Consider the following 13,454-nt stretch of genomic DNA (forward strand, 5'->3'; position numbering starts at 1 on the left):
ATGAGTAAGCTACTGTACCATCGGCCCCATTTGGTTATGTACATCATGTTAGTCACTCAGCAGTAGCCATTCCATGATTCCTCATGGGTAGTGCAACCAGTTAAAAAGTGTATAAAACATTATACATATAAAAACTCTCACATCCTTTGGATGTTTGCAGTTCATCATAACTTTGTGGTTACCTTTCCGCAACATAAATTAAAAAAAAAAAAATCACACACACACACTCACACAGACCCATATACAGAAACCCTTCCATCCAGGCATACACCATCCAGAGTGTAGTGCATGGGACTGTATTCCATGAGGCACGAAGGGAGTGGTCCCATCCTCAGGGCAGTCCATCATCTTCAAGGCTTAATGCCACTCGCTGGGGAGAGAGAGCAAAGAAATCCTCATTAGACCCACATTAGCTGTGCACCAAGTACCAACAAGGCATCATACAGTCTATTACTTTATAGGAGTTAGCTCACATAATTTTCAGACTACCCTGGGAAACAGGCTTGCTATATTATTTTACAGATGAGAAAATTGAGACTCAGTTGTTCTTAAACATTTGTCCTGGATCACAAAGCAAGTGGGTGAACTATAATTTGAACCCAGATCTGTGTGAATCCAGAGCTATCACTTTTTCCAATACTCTGTTCTGCTGCTTGGTAAAGAAGGACTGCAGAGAGCTAAACTTTGTTAATCCTCCTGTAGGAATGTAGGTTTAGTTGACTTCAGGGTTTGCTTTAGCAAATGTTTAATCCCAGACCATTAGCTACTTGTTTCCAGCATGCTAATCACAATTAAAAAGGTACTCTCCTGAACCCCTCCCAAAAGCTTATACAAAATTGTAAGACAGTGCAGGTCAATTAAATTCAATCCTTCTTCCCCTCACCCCCCAATTTCTAGTAAGTTATGCTAGACCTTCCTCTGCCATAAATGGCTGATCACTAGATGGTGAGGCCCTAATCCCTGCCAGAATCTATTCTGTTGTGGATTTAAATTCTTTCCTATATTGACATGAAATATGTTTCTATCTCTTGATGGTCCCTGATTTCTAGCTCTAAGACCTGAGAAGATTACACAAGACAGTCCTTGATATTTGTGGATGGTGTCTGAAATCCCTTCCCTCCCTTCTGAGCGTCATCTTCGCTAGACTACATATCAGCCTTTCCCAACCTGCTCCTGATACTATCTTGTTTCCCGTTCTGCATATCCTGGAACCCTCCTTTGGGCAGAGCCTAGTGTTTCTATGTATTTCTCATTGCTATGGGCTGATGAGAAATCTGGGGTAAGCACTCATCTCTCTGAGTGTTAGTTTCATCTCATGTCAAATAGGAATAATAATAGGATCTTTCTTATAAGGTTGGGGAGTCAGACGAGTAATGTATTTAGAGTGCTGAATCTAGTACCTAACACACACAGGTCCAGAGAATTCTAGATTAACCTACCCAGCATAAAGTTTAATCAGACTCAAGTTTTCCATCTCTGGACAGTCTACATACAATAAAAACTAACCCTGCTGCCTTTCGTATTTGGGTTATTTGCAGTTTTGCATGAATGTATGGCCTTGTTCCATTAGCACAGATATTTGAGACTACCTTCTTCCAGTATGGTTACCCTCCCACTCTCTAAGACAGATCTCTAGGCTAAAGACAAGTCCCAGCAGTAATGGGGGAGCTTCCTGAGAAAGGCAGGGAAGAGAGAACAGGTTGTTGAGCATATTGATTTCCAAAGCTTCAAGGCTATTTACCCCATTAAGAGACACCCCATGGGCTTTTGTGTAGTGTACATACAGACTGGAATTGAGTCCTGATCCTGCCACTTCCTGGCTGTGACCCGAGACAAATTATTCAATTATTTTAATTTCTCTGAGTCTCAGTTTCCCATCCGAAAAATGGGTCTAATAATAGCAATTTTATAGTTACTGTGAAGACTAAACAAGAAAATGTATATAAAAGACTGAGTAGTGTCTGACACATTCTCACTAAATGTCAATTTCCTCACTTTCCTAGTCTGTTTCTTTGCAACCAGCAGGAGCTTAGATTCATCAGGAATAGCTCTTTCTGAGTCACTATGTTCTTCTCTGAAAACATGTATAGAGTGCTTTATAAATTACAAAGTACTCTCACATGTGCTATACCATGTGAACTTTACAAACTTAGTTGGCAGAAAGAACAGGAGTTATTATTCCCATTTTACAAACAAATGTGAGCAGAAAGAAATTGACTAAGGTCACAGGGCTGTGGAATAGTAAAACTGGGAGTCATTATCTCCTTACTCCAAGCTCAACTCTTCTTCCACCGTGCCCTCTTTGACCTTTAAAAATTGGTTAAGCAACTGTTTGCTTGGATTGGCCGAGGTAAAGGCTCCTCCAGGCCATCCGCTAACCCTCTTCACTTGTTTGACTTCATTTCCCACATCTCCCCTTCATGAACAGTCTGCTTCAGCAGCAGTTCAGTCTGCCCTGCCCCATACACAATCATTTCTTCCACATGCCGTCCCTCAGTCTGCAACTAGCAAATCTTTGCTCTGCCCCAGCACCCAGCTTACAATTTGCAGCCAAATTCCAGAAACAAGAAGCCGTCTAGGCTTGGCTGCACCTGCCCTCACTCACCAGCCCCTCAGACTGAGAGTGGTTTACGCCCTCACTCACCAGCCCCTCAGACTGAGTGGCACTGCCCTACCTTGCACTTGACGACAGGCAGCTCGGAAAGAGGGTTCTTCGGGAGTTGGTGCAGCTGTGACCTTGGTTCCCCCGGCAAGACAAAAAGCTCCTTGAGGGCAGGGGCTGGGTCTTCCAGTTCTCTGGTCTCCCCAAGACAGGGCTCTGCCCACAGTGGGCGATCAAAGCTGCTGATTGCCTGACAGGGGGATGGACTGGATGACCTATGAGGTCACACTCAGCCCCCTGACTCTGCTATACAACCAGGACATCTGCTCCAGCCACTTTGTGGTCCCTGCTCCCCCAACAAGCTGTGCCCTGCTGTGTCTCTAAGCTTTTGCACATGCTTCTTTCTTGAATGCCATTTTCTCCCTCTACCCAGAAGACTGCTATTAATCTCTTAAGGACACAGTTCATCTGTGACCTCTTCTATGAGGCATTCCCCTGCCTGATTTCCCAAACAGAATTAACAGCTCCTTACTGATGTTTCCATAGCATGTACTAAGAGCCATGTTGTGCTAGGCACTGGGGAAAATAGACTGATTAGACAATCCTGCCCTCAAGGAGTTCACGGCCTAGTGGGGAGACCAATAAGTAAAAAGGCTGTAAACTACAGTGTGATAGTGCAGTGATGGAGAGAAGCTGTGAGAGAACAAAGCAAGCCAGAGAAAGCTTCCTAGCAAAGCACACACCTGTGCATCCACCATGGCACTTAGCACATACTTGTGCAGTAGTATGTGGCTATCTAACCCCCACTAGCTCCTTGGGAGCAAGTACATGCCTTCCTTAATGTTGAACACTTGATAGCTAATATGGTGCTTAGCACATAACCAGCAGATAGTGTTTGTTGAACACTTGAACTAAATGGCTAGGCTACAGTTACCCTTCTAGGCCAAAAGTTTTGAAAGCTTACTCAGCAGAGAAAAAGACACTTCCTTATTGCCAGGAAGAGTGTCCAGCCACAAGATGGTCCTGATACCTTTCTGTCCCAACCACCAGCCATAGCATTTCTCTGTCCCCAGGGCCTAAGGTAGTGCCTGGCACATGGTAGGTTTTTGGATAAGTGTTTGAATAAGGACAGACAGACAGGAAGGAGGAAAATGAGGGAGGCAAGGAAGAAAGGAGTGGGAGGAGGAAGGAAAGCAGGTGTTCTTCCAGCAAGGAATACTTACTGCAGGATAGACATGGCCAATCTGAGCGGTCCTCCCTATGTGGAGCTCATCTTCATCCTCTTCTTCCGTTGTTTTCCTGTATACTGGGTTGTCGAAATTCATGCTTTTGGTGTTCTTCCTCTTCCAGTTTCTCCAGATCAGGTAGCCACTCATGCACAGCAAGGCTATTACCCCTGGAGGAAGACACAAGTTTCACTGGACCTCCAGCAGGCTCTAGTCAGTGCAGCCCCTTCTCCAGTTTCACTGTCCCTTGTTCCACAGATTCTGTTTCTAAGTGTTCTTTTCTGCTGCTTGGAAGCCTTTCTCCCATCTCTTCCTTCATTAACCACCCATCCTTCAGGTCCAGCTCAAAGGTGAAGTCTCCCTCATGTCTTTCTGTAGGGCCAAGGATGGCAGGAAAGGGGTTTCTCTTTCACTAAATGATACTCAGAGTATTTTCTACTCGCCCCACACAAAATAAGCCTAGAATAGTCTCATCATCTTGAAGCCTTTCAAGGTCAATTCATATGTCATCTTCTCAAATACTACTCCCCTTCCTCCAAAGATCACACCTCTATTAGACCACATTCCATGTATTAACACCTCTCTCATATCATTTTTATATGACTAAGTGATGAATGACTGAAAGCTCTTAAAGTCTTTAATCTTTTTCTTGCTTGGATTCTTGGCACAGTCCCCTGTGCAGTGTAGAAGTTTGTAAAATGTTCACTCACTCATCAACACAATGAAGATTTCATGGATAAAAGGGCCTAGTCCTTGTCCTTGAGGTAATTATGGACAAGTAAGAGAGAGAAATCTATGGATGGGCAATCAAAGATCCTACCAAGAACTGTGACTGGTGTGAGAGACCGGCTGTCCCTGTGAACATCAGGGCAGGAAAGAATGAATTGGCCCCCATGTTTCTCTGCAGCGGTTAGTCAAATGTTATATTTTGTCCATATGAACTCCCTACCCTCCCGTGCCATTTTCCACTCCTGGCATTGCTCATGCTGTCTTCAGTGGTTAGATTGCTCTTGATGTGTCTTCACTTGGCTGATTTGGCTCAAATGTCAGTTAACTGTCCCTGCCTGCTTTCCTTCTCTCCCAGTTCTAAGTGCTTCCCGAGCACGTCTACCAAACTGCATATGGCTCAATTTTAGGATTTACCATGTCATCATCAAATTATCTTTGTTATGTATGTCTCTCTGATAAGACTAGAAACTTTTGGATGACAGGAACCATGCCTGCCTCATTTTTAACCACCACCCCCCACCTTTATCACAGAGTCTGACACATAGTACTCCTTGATAAATGTTCGCTAAAAATCAAAGAGAAAGAAAGACAAATAGTATGATCTATTTAAAGAATAGCAAGTAGCTCTACTAATTAAATTCAACAAATAGCTTGTTTCCTACTATCTGCCAGGCACTGCTAGAAGCTGGGGATAGTGGTGTGCTGTAAGGCCAGCATGTCCCCGTGGAGCCTACACTCTGGCTTCACACAGCTGGACTGCAGAGTGTGAATGAAGGGGTAATGGGCGATGCATCTGAATGATCACCTGGAGCCTGGTCCTGGAGGACCTTTGTGCCAAGCTAAGGCACCAAACTAAATCAGGACTGGGAGGTGGGCGGGAAGGCAGCCAGAGAAGAAAAAGTTGACAGGGCAGGTCAGTGTGCTAATCACACTATCCTTTTAGTGATTTCCTCCCAGGCCCTGGGCAGGGGTCTCTTCTCTCTCTATGACTTGGGGCCACACTCACCCATGGGCACGATGATCCCAATGACAGCAGCAGTGACTGCTGAGCCCATCTTGCCACCTTCATTCCCATCTGCAAACCAAAAATATTTGTAGAACAGTGTTCCATCACTAAAAGTCCAAGTCCTGTTCAGTCTCAAGCTAAAAACTACCTTCTGCTTCTTGCCCTTATTCTAAAACAATGACCCTGGCTAATGCTTAATAATCAGTCTCTCTAGATCCAATCAAAACTGCTGTGAGGCAGGCAGTAGAGTTATCTCCATTTCGCAGATGGGGAAATTGAGTCTTACTAGGGTTTTGGGGGCTCACAGGTAAGTGACAAAATTGGGACTCAAAACTTAGGCTTGTGACCCAACACCCATTTGCTTTCCACAGTCACACACAGTGGTAGGAAGCTGGGGGCTATGCTGGGCAGAGAAGCACTTAGAGCTTCGTGTTGCTGACTGATTGGGGCAATTGCCTTTTTCAGCCGGCACCTACTATGTTTCTTCTGTTTTTAGCAGACTATCTTCCGATCTGCTTTATTGTTTTAATAAGCAATTAAATGGGATGCAGTATAGTATAGTAAAATGAAGAGCACAGCCTCCTGGGTCAAACTTATCAAATTCTGGTTCTATTTATAACTTGTGTGACCTTAGGCAAGTATTATATATAATAAATAACATTTGTTTTTAATCTTTAAGATGAGGATAATTACATTTCCTACCTCCTAGGGATATTGTGAAGATTAAATGAAGCAATCTATGTCAAATGCTCACAAATTCCATTCACACACTGCACAGTGCTTGGCACAGCCTGTCTAGCAGGAAGTGTGGTAGGGGCTGTTGTGAGGTCTAACTAGGATATACAAAAGCACATTCTAAACTGAAAAGTACACAGAAAATGTGCTGTATTTTTAAAAAAAATATGTTGTGCCATCTCTTTCACTCATATAACCATCTTCTTTATGATGCCTGCATAGCACTTGTGGTTTAAAAGGCATCCCCCTGTATCCTCATGATAGCCCTCTGGGGAGTGAAAAGGAGCCTTTGTCTGCTTTTGCTCCCCGAGAGATGACTGTCCCAGGCAGTGGCCCAAATCCTCTATGTGCCTCTTTCTCCAATTGGCTCTAAAGGAACCTAATCATTAAGGGGAGAAAAAAACCTGACATGGGCCTGTCCTCTCACTCCAGGACTCCGCAAGCACTGGATGTTAAAACCAAGAGCATGGGGAAACCACTCATATATGCACCGGCCAGAGGCTCTGCCCCAGATGAGAGAAACTGGGATTCACACATGTTCTGCCTGCTTCTAAACTTCAGGGTAAGTGTTCAACTCTGAAATCCAGCTGCTGGCCAGACAGTCTCAGCTAGAGAGGTACTGCCAAGCTGCTCAGCTTGGGGACCATGTGTGGATGGGCAAACATTTAAAAGATAGTTTATCGTCTTCAATAAACCCTCCCTGGCAAGTAATGCAATTAAAAAAGTATTTGCTGATTAATGAGATAGAACATTTCTAGCCATGACAGTTACTGCTCCAGATAATTAATAAGCAGTGAACTTAATTGTCTTCATTTCAGGGTTTGGAAAGCGGCACAAACAGACCATTATTACAGATACCACTATCTGGGGAACCTACCAAGGGTTAGTTGACACTAGCTTTTGAAGTTTCCAAACCTGAGGGACACCGCCTCACATGTTACAACTAAAGGCAAGCCCAGAGTCGGCAGAAGCCATTCACACTGTCACCTGTCTCATGCAATTTTGTGAAATTGGTAGGGGGAGGGTTATTATTTCCACTTTGTAGGTGAGGAAACTGAGGCTCAGATACACGAAGTAGCTTCCCTCAAGACCCTCTATAAGGTAGGGATTCCTAAGACTCCTAAATTGCAGGTTGGCACTCTACCTCCTTCCACTTCCTCCTCTAAGATGTCCAATATTCAGCATTGGTACGATTTCTTCTTCCCATGAACCCTCCCATCGTGGCTTCCCCACAACCCCTCCATGTCATGAAAGAATGCAAAACTCATTTCCTTACAGTGCTGGGAGTGGTTGCTGGTTGCAGGGCTTGGGGTAGATGGGTTGATGCCAGGAACCCTGGGGACACTAAATGAGCTTGGGGCTGCAGGTGCCAGGCTCGGTGTCTCTGTGCTGTGGTTCTGGTAGGTGGGGCTGCGGACGGTGGTCCCAGGGGTGCCTGTGGTGTTTGCTACTGTCCTCGTTGTGGTAGAGGCTAACGTCGTAGTTGAGGTAGATTGAGGTGCTGGAGGGGAAATACCATGGAGATCACTGGACAGAGAATTCTGTTGCTCTAGTGTCTAAATTATTGCCTGAATTATCCATATGAATGCATCGTCAAGGCTCAGCTCAAATGCCCCTTCTACGAAGCCTTCCCTAATCCTCCTGAATGGGCTACAATCTTTTCTTTAGCTGAATCCCAAGCACTTTATGTTTATACTGCGTGTTGATTTGATAAAGATGAGTGATTAAAACAATGTAGTAGAATTAATTAGGTGTGGTCAAGATAACTGTAAAAGACTGGGAGGAGGGGAGATCTTATAAATCAAGGAAGATTTTATATTCATATTGTCACACTCTCAGGTTTAAGTCTCACTCCACTTTGAACAACTGAACTGGGAGTCATAAATGCTGTAGCAGATACATGGTGAAACAAAAGACTTTGGTCCTGCATTAAGGCTGGGAAATGAATATAAATTTATATTTAACTATTAGTCCCAACCATATCACAAAAGGGCTTCTATCTAATGTGTTAAGTTCTAGGTGAGAAATAAACTTACCTGCATATAAATAGTAACTAAAACCATGGAAATCAGGGTTCTTAATTTGAGGTCTTTAAGGGGTGCCAAAAAAGCCTCTCAAACTGAACTTAAAATGTATGTAAACATGCATTTTTCTTGGGAGTGAGAAGAGAAAGCTTTGGAAGGACCCTGGGGGACACCAGCCTTCATGGGAGGTAAAGAAGAGCAGACTGCAAAGGCAACAGGTGGCCAGAAAAGACAGGAAAACCAGGAGCTCTGGTGTCCTAGAAGCCAAGGGCGGACCTGAGCAGGACAAGGCCTGGCATTGCCAGGTGCCACCCCCGATATGTTTGCTTACCTCGGTAGCACCTCTTCATGTCTGGGCCCAGCCACATTGTGTCAGGACAGGCACAGGTGTACTTGGGAGAGTGGGTGGAGATCTGGGGAGCAGGAAGGCACAGGTACTCACAGCCTCCATTGGGCTGGGCGCTCAGCTCACAGGCATCTGCAGCTAATGGCAGAGATGAAAAGAGACAGAGCTGGAGCAGTCAGGCCATGCCAGGCCTTCCCATCCAGAAGGTGAGTCCCTCCCACTTGGCTTGCTCAAGAAGCTTTCTCTACCACACACCGGGCACCATCCTGTACTATCCCTGGTGTTCTAGACCTGTCCTTTCATTTAATTGGGATGGCAGCTCTGCTGTACATCTAGTAATTTTGGGGATGGAATTTAACAGCTCTGCTGTACATCTAGTAATTTTGGAGACAGAATTTAAATTGAGATCAGTTGGATTCCAGAGTCCCTGTCCCCTGCTCCCATCCCAACACCATATTTCTTACTTAAATTTCTAGATCTGGAGTCAGGCACCAACCTTATCTCTTTTGCTTTCTCACTTTCACCCCAGCAGCCAACACCTCAGTTATAGTTAGAACTAGTACATCCTAGTGACGGAGGAAGGGCCATCCCAATAGGATTCCTGGCTTCTGTTCCCAGGCAACAAGCTGACTTACTGATGGTGTGTGAGGACATTATCTTATCCTGCTGCAGAGTGGGTACAAATGGGAATGAGAGACAGTGTGCTCCTTCACACTGGACCCACAGATCTGAGTTTAGGTCTTAGTTCCTATACCTGCTAACATTATTTCACCTCTCTGAGCTACAGTTTCCTCAAGTGTTAAATGAGAAAGGAAAACCCATACTTCGTAGGATTGGCAAAAACAGCACTCATGTATTTACTTAAACCCAGCCTTATTTCACCAAAAGCTTAAGGCAAAATAAGATAGAGTATGTGGCAGCAAAGCACTCTACCAAGGAGAGGAATTGCTGCTATTCATCCTGGGGCTGCTGAGACATGACACGGACATGAACACAGCCTGATTGGTGGAGGGAAGAGAGATGGGCAGGGATTAGGGACCAGGAAAAGCTCACCTCTTGGTTGCTTCAGCTCATGGAAGATGACAATGTCATGTGGGTTATTGAGGTTCTCAGCTAGGATGGAGATTTCTAGGCCATTGAGTCGATTTGCAATGAAAATAGCCTCGTTCTCCAGGTCTGTCCAGAACACCTTGTCCTGTGGATACAGATACAGGGCATGGGAGGCCTAGAGCCTATACCCATAACCTCAACCTGAGGGCTTGGCCCCAATCCATAGTCATAAGGCCCTCCCTGCCACTTTCCCTGAGCTCTCCTGTCCACAGATTCACTGGGATTCAGCTGTGGCACTATAGAATCTGCTCTGCTTTCTCTTTGTCCCAGAGAGTTGTTTGATGATCCTGTGCTTTTGGCCTGAAGGTTGTCATTAATGCTGAGCTCAGCCTGCTTCCTCCCAGCAGAAACCCAAGGTTGGGTCTCTATAGCTATTACCATTACCAGGGCTGGAGGAGATGGGTGAGCAGCTGGGAACTGTTCCCTCCTGGGCCTCCTACAGCCTCTGGGGATACACACATGTGCATCCTGTGGTTGATTCACACAAACCTACATGACAAATCCACACTTACAGGTACACCCATGCATCTTCATGCACAGATCGAGACACATGCCCACATGCTTCCCTCTACACAGAGGCACACTGGTACCTCACTAAGCACTGGTCTAAGTAGTGGTGTGGAATTTACAGTCACAAGCACCAGCACAACAGGAATGCACGCTTTACATATATGCATTTATGAATACACAGCACATACCTATACTTCACATACACATGCCATACAGATCCAGAAGCACATATGCATATGTCTGAACACACCTGTATTTTGAAGCGGGCGCTGGATTTGGAGGTGGGGCTTTGCCCACAATTTCAGAGTAGATCTGGGTGATGTTGCGCCAAGCAAATATTGCCATTGCCCACCACAGACCACTGCCCCCCGCTTTCCCTCCCCTTGGTGTCAGTTTGGGGGAAGAGGTCAGTGTGCGAGACCTTGATTAGTTCTTGCTTCCTTATTCTCCGAGAAGAAAGGTTGTTAAGAGTCAAAACACAGGAGGGTGCTGACTCTTTACATTCCTGGGAGCTTCTTGAGGACTAGGATGATGTCTGATTCACTTTTATGACCCCAGAGTCCAGCAAAGGTCAGTAAAATTGTACTGGATTTAACAGTCTCTCGGTCCATGTCCAACAATAAATGATTTTAAGGAAATGTCTATTATTTCTCCCTCCCCCCTTTATATGCCTTCTGTATATGTGGGTCTACTGGGTGCCGATGAAACACACGATCCAGCAACTTACCTGGAAGCACTCTGAGGGAGGGATCTTGGGAAGGGAGCCAGGTGGGCAAAGGGCTGCAAAGCCTCGTATGTCAGTAGTTCACAGATTGTACACAAACAAGTCAGATGACTGCCTGTCCTTTTGTTTCCATTTGGACAAGTCTCAGAAAACCGTCCTACTTGAATAAGCCTTTATGAGGCTTTAGCTTCCTGATGGAGCCATATGTCCCCACCCTGGGGCTCACCTCAAACACAGCTACCCCAAAAGGGTGGCTCAGGAAGTCAGGGGAGGAGATCAGCATCTTCCTGTTGCCTCCGCTAAAGTCAATGCTGGACAGCTGGTGCAGCTTGGAGTCTACCCAGTACAGGCGCTGGTTCAGCAAATCTTGGGAAGGAAACGGGGGGGGGGGGGGGGAGGTTATGAGCCTGGGACAGCTGCCTGGATGGATCTCTGCTCCTTCGGGCCCCCTCCCTGCCCATATTTCCAGGCCTCAGACAGAGGTCACCCTGGGACAACCATAGGCAGCAAAAGCAGTGGCACTACAAGGGGCTGCAGAAACAAGAGAGGAGCTCCAGGCAGAGGTGAGGATCAGGTGTCAGAACAGGCTCCTGACCCAGGGAAGGGAGGGCTCACCCAGGGTGATTCCATTGGGCCATTCAATATTGTCTGACACCAGTGTTTGCCGGTCGACGCCGTTGAGTCCTGACTTCTCGATCTTGGCCTGGTACCCCCAGTCAGACCAATACATGAACCTGTAAGAGAGAAGAACCCAATGTGGCTTCTTGTCGAGGGACATGACTGGGGTGGTCTAGGTCACATGGGCTCCTTAACCCCTTGAAGGGTATGCTTAGTAGGGACCGGGAAGACCTTAGAAATCCATTAAAACCATGAAAGCTAGGAGTTAGTAGGTGCGTTAGCCTTTACCTCGTCTAAGCAATTGGAGAGGCTTTATTCCCTGAGAGTCCACTTGCCTTGGGTGGACAACCTGTGAGCCATCTCTCCATGTCTGGCAGCATGCCAGAGAGGGAAAGGCTCTAGCAGCCCTCTCTTATTCTCCTGGTCTGCAGTGTAAGTGATCTGCAGAGTAAATGACCAGCCCCATGTCACACAGCCAGGGCTCGGTCAAGGTGTCTCCTACCTGTTGAGTACTTATTATGTGCCAGGTACTGGGCTGAGTGGTTTCCCCTCATGTGCTTACAAATGTAATAATCCTGCCTCTTTTAACAAAGCAAGCACAAGTGAGGTTTTAAAAATGGAAAGTTGTCACTCTCCTGTTTTTAAATTTTACAGTGGCTTCTCCTAGTGCCGTTAGAATAAAATCCCAGATCCTTACCATAGCTAGCGGCGTTCTGCATGAGCAGGCCCCTGCCTACCTCTTTGACTGTCTCTCCTGCCCTCCCACCCCTTACACACACCTCCCTCACTAACCTCACATATGCCCTGCAGGGCCTGTTTCTGACTCCCCAGGGTACCAAGCCTGTCTTTGCAAAGCCTCTGTCCCCCACTCTCTCTCTGGTTAGTTCTCCATTTAAACATCTTTTCAGTGGAGACTCATTCTCGGATCCCTTCCTTGTTACTCTCTTCTTAAAGCACATGTTCTTTGCTTCCACAGCTGTTTGGGCATCTGTGCTCAGGTTCTGTGGTGTGCTTGCTTACTACTGTCTGTTTCCTCACTGCAGTAAGCCCCATTGCGGGCTCCTTGCCTGTTGGTCACGTTATACCTGGAGGGTAACTCATGGGTGGCATATAATAGGTCTTACTTAATATTTGTGGAATAATGTTTTAATTTTACCTCACAACAGTCCCATGAGGGTTTAAGTTTTAATTCCATTTTGCAGATGAGTAAATTGTAGCTCAGAGGGGTTGACTTTCCTAAAATGACATTGTCAGTAAGTAATGGATCCAGGCTTCAAATTTAAATTTATATTCAAACTGAACCAGTTAAGCCTATGTGCTTAAACTTCTCAAATCTGCCTCACTGTTACCTGGTATCAAGTCAAGACTGTCTTTGGGCTGGGGGCTGAGTGACTGTCCAGGATCCCTGCCCTTTGCCACTTTGGATTCACTCTCTATCTGTCTCCATTCCGCTCTGTGTACTGAAAGTTTGATCCATGTGGGAACCACAACTGCCTAGCCTCCCGGCTCCCGGTTGTGTTCAGCAAAATACTGGAGGGGGAAAGCAGAGATATTGAGTTCAGGACATTTGTTCCCTGCCTCCCCTGCAGCATTGCCTTCTGCTAATGGTCTAAAGGTGACACTCTCTACCCCGCTCTCCCCTTGGGGTAACCTTGCTCACTCCTGCCACCCAGGCCTACCTGGTAATATGCTGCTGTCACTAGTCCAGGATAGTGCTTTAGAGCTTACCCACTCGTAAATAGTCCCTTCATTAAGCCCCCTCAAGTTAACTTAAATGTGCAGTAGGGTTTCCTGCTGGGACCCTGACAGATCCACAGTGGACCA

At 46.0% G+C, this 13,454-nt stretch overlaps 1 protein-coding gene across 8 annotated transcripts in view; it reads right to left on the minus strand.

Moving 5' to 3' along the window:
- LRP8 (LDL receptor related protein 8) overlaps positions 1–13,454 on the minus strand; it is a gene marked incomplete at its 5' end in the record, with an annotated part of 63,006 nt that continues 49,552 nt past the window's right edge. For 6 of the 8 annotated variants that reach the window (XM_084243465.1, XM_084243464.1, XM_084243462.1 and 3 more), the window contains 9 exons: positions 1–370; positions 2,676–2,852; positions 3,826–3,998; positions 5,564–5,632; positions 7,575–7,799; positions 8,654–8,806; positions 9,722–9,863; positions 11,239–11,378; positions 11,628–11,746. In XM_084243465.1, coding sequence (XP_084099591.1) covers positions 332–370; positions 2,676–2,852; positions 3,826–3,998; positions 5,564–5,632; positions 7,575–7,799; positions 8,654–8,806; positions 9,722–9,863; positions 11,239–11,378; positions 11,628–11,746 — 1,237 coding nt within the window. In that variant the 3' untranslated portion in view covers positions 1–331. The remainder of the gene's footprint in view (positions 371–2,675; positions 2,853–3,825; positions 3,999–5,563; positions 5,633–7,574; positions 7,800–8,653; positions 8,807–9,721; positions 9,864–11,238; positions 11,379–11,627; positions 11,747–13,454) is intronic. The other 2 variants (XM_084243463.1, XM_084243466.1) reach the window with 2 other exon arrangements.

The sequence above is a fragment of the Talpa europaea genome, assembly GCF_964194135.1.
Source record: "Talpa europaea genome assembly, chromosome: 9".
In the NCBI taxonomy this organism is placed as follows: Eukaryota; Metazoa; Chordata; class Mammalia; order Eulipotyphla; family Talpidae; genus Talpa; species Talpa europaea.